The 7,260-nt window shown below is 46.4% G+C and overlaps 1 protein-coding gene across 1 annotated transcript; it reads right to left on the bottom strand.

Moving 5' to 3' along the window:
• Positions 1 to 642: 642 nt before the first annotated feature.
• LOC135393571 (zinc finger protein 235-like) lies at positions 643 to 4,702 on the bottom strand. The gene is made up of 4 exons (XM_064623983.1): positions 4,631 to 4,702; positions 1,681 to 2,191; positions 1,225 to 1,608; positions 643 to 737 (listed from the first exon to the last, which is right to left on the bottom strand). Exons 1-4 carry the CDS (start codon positions 4,700 to 4,702, stop codon positions 643 to 645), a joined length of 1,062 nt encoding a protein of 353 aa, XP_064480053.1.
• Between the last annotated feature and the right edge of the window lie 2,558 nt (positions 4,703 to 7,260).

The raw sequence follows: 7,260 nt of genomic DNA, 5'->3' as shown, positions 1-7,260 counted from the left end.
ATAAATTGTAACGCATTCCACAACAGATCCTCATAACACAAAAGGTTCACAAAGGGATTCATCCTACAAGTCGTGACGTCTTGTAGAAATATTCTTTTATTTCTTTGGGTTGATTTATTCACTTATGTCATCAGCTAAGGAGATGCAGGTTGTAAAAGAAGCATTCATCATAAATAGACGAAATGAATAAAGAAAGGAACACAGAGGCAAAAGGGAAACAATGCAATGCATGTTGTTTATGGAAGTAAACCTTGGTTAGCAGTTCAGAGCCACTGTATGGGTGTCCCTTCACTGTTTCTTTGTTTACGTTTCACATGTGTCACAACCCAACCCAAGTCTTTTTGCCCTCTGCCTGTTCATGTGTGCGAGTTTCAAAAATGTCAAACACAAGTAAAATCCGGCGTAATACAGATCGCATCGGTGCAGCGTTCCCCTATCTGTGCATTAGCGTTTGTTTCTTAAGGTGTCTGCGTCAAGGACATGCGACAGCCGAGTACTGGTGCACTTTCACGTGTACGCGGCCTCTAAGCACTTGCATGGTTGCCATCACAAGTGTGTCCCGGCTACATGTTAAGCCACAGGTTTTGTGATCTGGCTGAACTAGCTCTAGCAGCTTCTTCTCTATCTGTGTGTGTTACTGCTCTACGCGAACTCTGCAGTAGAGAGGTTGCATTTGTATGGCTTCACACCCACGTAGGTCTTCTTGTTACACTGCAGGTTTGTGCTGTGCCTCAGGTCTGCAGAACAGAGAATGCTTTTCATTGCCTCTCACGTCAGGGTGTCTGCTTCTTATATTCTGCAGGACAGAGACTGCACATGTTCCACACCGCAAGTTCGCGTTGTGGATGAACATTGTAGGACAGAGGTTGCAATTTTATGTCTGCTCATCCGTGTGTGTTCGCTTGTGACGTGAAAAGGTTCCACTCTGTCTGAACAGTGCAGGACAGAGACGGCACTTGTATGGCTTCTCGCCCGTGTGTATCCGTTTGTGCTGCTGTAGGTTCCCGATCAGGCTGAACTCTGCATGGCAGACACCGCACTTGTATGGCTTCTCGCCTGTGTGTATCCGCTTGTGCTGCTGTAGGTGCCCGTTGTGGCTGAACTCTGCAGGGCAGATATCGCACTTGTATGGCTTCTCGCCCGTGTGTCTCCGCTTGTGCTGCTTTAGGTTCCCGCTGCGGCTGAACTCTACGTGGCAGACATCGCACTTATATGGCTTCTCACCTGCGTGTGTCCGCTTGTGACGCTGTAGGTGCCCGTTGTGGCTGAACTCTGCTGGGCAGACATCGCACTTGTATGGCTTCTCGCCCGTGTGTGTCCGCTTGTGCTGCTGTAGGTTACCACTCTGGCTGAACTGTGCATGGCAGACACCGCACTTGTATGGCTTCTCGCCTGTGTGTATCCGCTTGTGCTGCTGTAGGTGCCCGTTGTGGCTGAACTCTGCAGGGCAGACATCGCACTTGTATGGCTTCTCGCCCGTGTGTCTCCGCTTGTGCTGCTTTAGGTGCCCGCTGCGGCTGAACTCTGCGTGGCAGACATCGCACTTGTATGGCTTTTCACCTGCGTGTGTCCGCTTGTGACGCTGTAGGTGCCCGTTGTGGCTGAACTCTGCAGGGCAGACATCGCACTTGTATGGCTTCTCACCCGTGTGTGTCCGCTTGTGCTGCTGTAGGTTCCCACTCTGGCTGAACTCTGCATGGCAGACATCGCACTTGTATGGCTTCTCGCCTGTGTGTGTCCGCTTGTGACGCTGTAAGTGCCCGTTGTGGCTGAACTCTGCAGGGCAGACATCGCACTTGTATGGCTTCTCGCCCGTGTGTGTGCGCTTGTGCTGCTGTACGTTCCCGCTCAGGCTGAACTCTGCAAGGCAGACATCGCTCCTGTATGGCCTCTCGTCAGTATGCTTCGCCACGTGGTTCTCGTCACTTCCAGACCACAAGTATGCAGAGGGACAGGTGTTGCACCCAGAACCCTTCTCTCCCATCGGAACATCCGTTGAAGGAGTAGTGGAACACGTTTCAGACTCATTGTCACAGTGTGCAAACATGTGGCATTCGTGACTTGCTTTCGACATGCATGCAAATACACATGGCTTGCTCTGGTCTCTATGTTGCTCAGCGTGTCGATCGTTCATAGTGACTAGCGCAGTGCTGTCGGGCTGCTGTTCAACGGTTGTTGTGCTGATCTTGAACTGTGCATTTGAAGAAGTGCAACCTGAGTATTCTTGTTCACAATTGCCTCTGGGCTTGTCCTCAATATGGAGCGTACCAGTACTTTTTCTTGCGTCTGAAATTTCATAAACATGACATTCTGAGGGCATACAGTCCAGACGCATCCCTCATTCTCGATCTTTGAAAAACTAGATGGCACCATATTCACAAAGCCTTGTCACACTGTTTGCGTTCCAACTCCACAAATAACCCCCATTGTGCACAACTGAGGCCACAAGCCCAAAGCAGCTCGCACAACCCTCCAGTATTTGCCGACAGGTAAAGTGTTGGACTTTCAGATGGAACAACCTGTGCTCGATTCAGGACAATCACAGCATTTTGTTTTACCTTTTTCTTTTACTGTATGAGTATTTTTGTTAATTTTTGTTTCAGTGTCATATACTTAGGCCATGCTTATTTATGGACTGTTATATCTCTGCCATCATGTGACTGTGAACGTGCAGGAAGGCCTTCCGAGCAATTATGCTAATTTGACACAACTGAGTCATTCCAGCCAAAACTAGCCAACGATGTACAAACTCAGCCCTTTAGAGTAGACTGGGAAAAAACTGTTCATATTTCATTACTGGAGTGCACGCGGACTACAAGCTCCCTTTTTCGCAACACTCACCGTGGCTTCGGCTCATTTGCATATCAAAATTCGAAGATGGATATTTTCACCCAGGATAGTCCTGTCAACCTGCCCTGTCGCTTGTGTCCAAAATCCCGATTAAAAAGTGGACGCCTTGAACGTTTTGAAAAATATCTAATTTTGTTCACTAAATTGATACCTCTTTTTGTTGTTGAAACAACATCACTGACGACGGCTTGCTAAACCGTCCAAACTGTCATTGTATTGCCAACTGTGGGATGGGACAAGCCAAAGCTTGCCCACATCAAATTTCAAAAATAGAATGAGCTGAGAATAGAATAGAAAAAAGAGAATGGAATAGAAAAAAAAACTGTCATCGTCCTCTTCACCGGAAGAGCTCAAGACACTGCAAATCGCCGCTTTCGCCTCTGCTTCCCGGATACATATCGCTGGTGTCACCGCCCGAGTTCTCACAAATCTCGCGGTAATTTCTTTTTGGTGACAAACGCGATGCGCGAGAGGTTTAAGAACTGTTTAAAAACCAGCGTTGTCAGCTCACTCACGTTTTTCGACTCACATGGCGACACGAAGCTCACTCCAAGACATACAGTGCTGTCCCCTACCCTTGCAGAACCAGAACATCGCGTGGACAAGTCACAGTTTTCGAAAGGAATCAAACAAAAGCTGCTTTCTGGAGACAAGTGACGCTCGCCCAAAGCGGTTAGGGGGCCCTGACTTCGAGAACGAGTCAGGGACATTCGATCATCACCAGTCAGGACTCAGGTAGAGAGACACCACCTCCTCTACAAGCACGTATATACTCGGGCTCCTACGAGCACGCTAACCGGCCAAAAATGTGCTGTGTTCTTAAAAAAAAAAAAAAAAAAGGAGTAGGTCCAAAACAGTGTTGCGGAATGGCCGATCCATTCAGTTCGAATTCCATTCCGAGGAGTGGTCGCGAGTCGAAATTCCATTCCTTTTAATTCCTCGGAATGAAGACGCGAAGCTCATTCTCATTCCACCCGAGAAATGGACATTCCTAAGGCCCTTCTTTTTCTGCTGCGGCAAATCCTGAATTCCGCAGCAGGGAACTGGGAATTCTACATTTTTCCGCGGTACAAGGCAACTTGCCCTAGTTGAGACAGAAAATACTCTCTGTTAGCTCTTAGTGTGGAGGAACACGGTTACAACGCCAAAACCTTTTTTTGACTTGGCATAACAAGGTACAGTGTGCTTTCTTCTGAGAGGGAGTGACGCTTGTCACTCACTATCAGATTTTACTTGCTAAGTGACCTCTCTGCATGTACAGAGTTTACTGTCACAAAGAGGTACAGCTCCCCGCAACCTTAACTTAAACGCCGCTTCGTGTGGCGCAGGAGGAGGAGAGACACCCTAGTGGAATTCAGCTGAACTATTGAGAGAGCACGTTCCTGTCTGTTCTACTCGCACGTAGGGGTGTCCATTATTACTCAAACGCCTGGAAGGCAGGCGGGCGTTGCTTTCCGAAGACGCTGTTATCGGGATTGCGAGTGTTTGTGTTGCTTATGTGTTGCTTTATACACAATAATTTATTAACTGGTGCACGCATCAGTGCAAACAAAGAAACATGTAACGGTATACCAACAGCCAATGCTAAAAAAAAATCGCATTTTGATCTATTTTATGTTCCTCTGTTTCCAACATTAACATCTTAAAACAAAAACCAGCGCCGCGACGAGCGTTACGAGCAAGCTTGCCTGCATGTACAGCGTCCGAAGTGCGGACGTTTTCCTTGCGTTGTAATCCAAAAAATTGACGACCTTCGGTTGAATGGTTGCCAGACACTTACTCTGAGTGGCCTCCGCTCAAAACCCTGCGTGCTGGGGGCCAGCAATTTAACACCATTCGCTGGCCATTCCATTCCGGCCCCAAACTGGTCTAAATCCACTCAAATTCCATTCCCAACAGCTGGTGACTCAACTCCATTCCCATTCCGTTCAGGTGCGCTAAAAACCGGGCATCACTCCGGAATCATTCCAATTCCGGAGTTTTAATTCCGCAACTCTGGAGTAAAATGTGCTCCTTCCCTAAGCTCTTATCACGCCACCCGGGTTGTTCTCATTTGTTGTGCCCTTCGAGAAGACAGATGGACCCTTCCACTTCCGACACTTCCAACACCAGGCGAAGAAAATGCAGCAATGTCATCCACACGTCACAAGGACGTGCAGAACGAGCAACACTTTTTCACGCTTGGGTCGAGCTTTCGGTGCCCCCAGTGTTCGAGGAAATAAAAAGTGGGAAATAAAAAGTGGGATATAAATAATAAAATAAAAATTAACGTGGGCTTATATCCCACATACACGGCACTAAATTTTATTTTTATTTATGAAATCCTACAAGCCCAAAAAGGGTCCAAGTAGGAGTGGCACAGAAATTCCAAAATAATTTACGAGGCACATATATCACATCATGCAACTACGTTTAGGCCTTTCACAAAAAGACGGAACGGTGCGAGACCTGAGCAGATGACAGAGAATTCCATTCTTCGACGGTTCGAGGTAAGAACGAATATTTTAAGCAGTCAGTCCTGCACTGGAATGCTTTGAGTGTGATGAGCTGATGGCTTAGCCGTGTTGATCTGGGTACGTGTGGAGTGATGTAGTCCTGATGAAGAATTCGAAATTGACCATTGAGTAATTGAAAAAGGAACTGGAGCCCATGGGTATTCCTACGCTCTTCCAGCGGTATTAAGCCACTCCGTGCGTAAAGAGGAGTAACTGAGGTGTAACGATGGTACGACTTGAAAATAAGACATAATGCCCTTCTTTGAATGTATTCAAGCATTCGGATATTCGCAATGGTGTAAGGGTCCCAAAAGGTATCACTATATTCCAAAAATAGTACGGACTAATGTCCTGAATGGCGTGAACTTAGTACGAGTTGTGCATTCGCGAAATGACGTTTTGGAAACCATAATTTCTTGTTAGCCGTCTTTGCAATGTATTGGATGTGCTTATTGCAGCGCAGGTCTGATGTAAGAAGAAAAACGCCCTGGTATTTGCATTCCGAGACGCTTGAGAGATCGTGTTAATACAATAACCGGAGGTTAGCTGTTTCCTTTTCCGAGTGAAACTCATGACCACACACTTATTTATGTTAAGAGGTAACCGCCATGTCTCACACCAGTCAGCCATGTTCTGCAAGCAATTATTTAAACATGCATGGTCATCACCACCATTAATCTCTCTATACAACACACAGTCATCCGTAAGAAAGTTCACTTTATCATCGATACCCATGCAAACATCATTTATGAAAATTAAAAACAACAAAGGACCCAGGACCGAGCTCTGGGGAAACACCGGGTGTAACTGTTACGAAGGACGACTCGGCGTTATTCGCATGGACAAATTGTTTTCTACTGTTAAGGTAATTGGAAAACCAGATAAAGAGTTCACCACTTTCAAGTTCGTTCAACTTCAATAGTAATTTCCAGTGAGAGACTCTATTGAATGATTTAGTGAAATCCAGAAAAATAACTTCAACTTGTCCACGAGCATCTACAACTTTAGCAAGATCATGGGTTGTGTTCACAAGCTGTGTCACTCTGCTTAGACTATGGCGAAAGCCATGTTGACTGGTGGAGAAATAATTCTTACTTTCCATATATTTGGAAACCTGCTTATACATGTATACGATGTGTTCTAATACCTTACAACATGTGCTCAGAAGGCACATCAGCCGGTAATTTGCAATGTTTAGTTTGCAACCTGTTTTAAGAATTGTAACAGCCTTTGCTATGTTCCAATCATCCGAGAGTTCCCCACGGATCAAAGATACGTTAAAAATAAGAAAAAGGTATTTGGTGCTCCACTCGGCGTACCGAAATGAATGCATACAATGTTTTTATTGAGATGTATGTCTAATCTAATCAATGAAAAAATGACTAGGAAGCAAGCGAGCTGGTGAAGATGATGCATAATGTAAAACCCCGAGACTAAGGAACACGCAAGAAGGACAGACGCAACAGGAAGTCTCAAATGCAGCTGAAAATTCCAGAGTGTGGAGTCTCACAATGGAAAAAGTCAAGAACGTCGTGTCATCTTCAGCCAAGCTTCACCAGGCCCTGCCACTGCCTACTCAACATGGCCGACTCGTTACGGCAGGAGGCACGCCACAAAATAAACTTGTTGAAGACGTGCGAATTTTACTCGTACAACAGGAGTGGGGCCGTAGAAAACCTTTGTGCCAAAATGCCCACCCCATATGCCTGTGACCTGACAAGCAGACAGGTGGGACTAGTCAAAAGCGGTAACCGCATACGACGATTTCTCGGCGGAAAAACGGCCAACTAATCCATCGGCACGACAACTCGACGGAAAAGCGGCAGGACGAACCGCATGCACAGATTTCCATTGCGGCGGACTGTGGCGCCCTAGCGGACGTTTCGTTACTCCGTGTTAAATTTTGACTTCAAAT

This window comes from Ornithodoros turicata, chromosome 1 (assembly GCF_037126465.1).
Source record: "Ornithodoros turicata isolate Travis chromosome 1, ASM3712646v1, whole genome shotgun sequence".
Taxonomy (NCBI): domain Eukaryota; kingdom Metazoa; phylum Arthropoda; class Arachnida; order Ixodida; family Argasidae; genus Ornithodoros; species Ornithodoros turicata.
The sequence above is the reverse complement of the archived record's forward strand: the minus strand, read 5'-3'. Positions and strand labels throughout refer to the sequence as shown.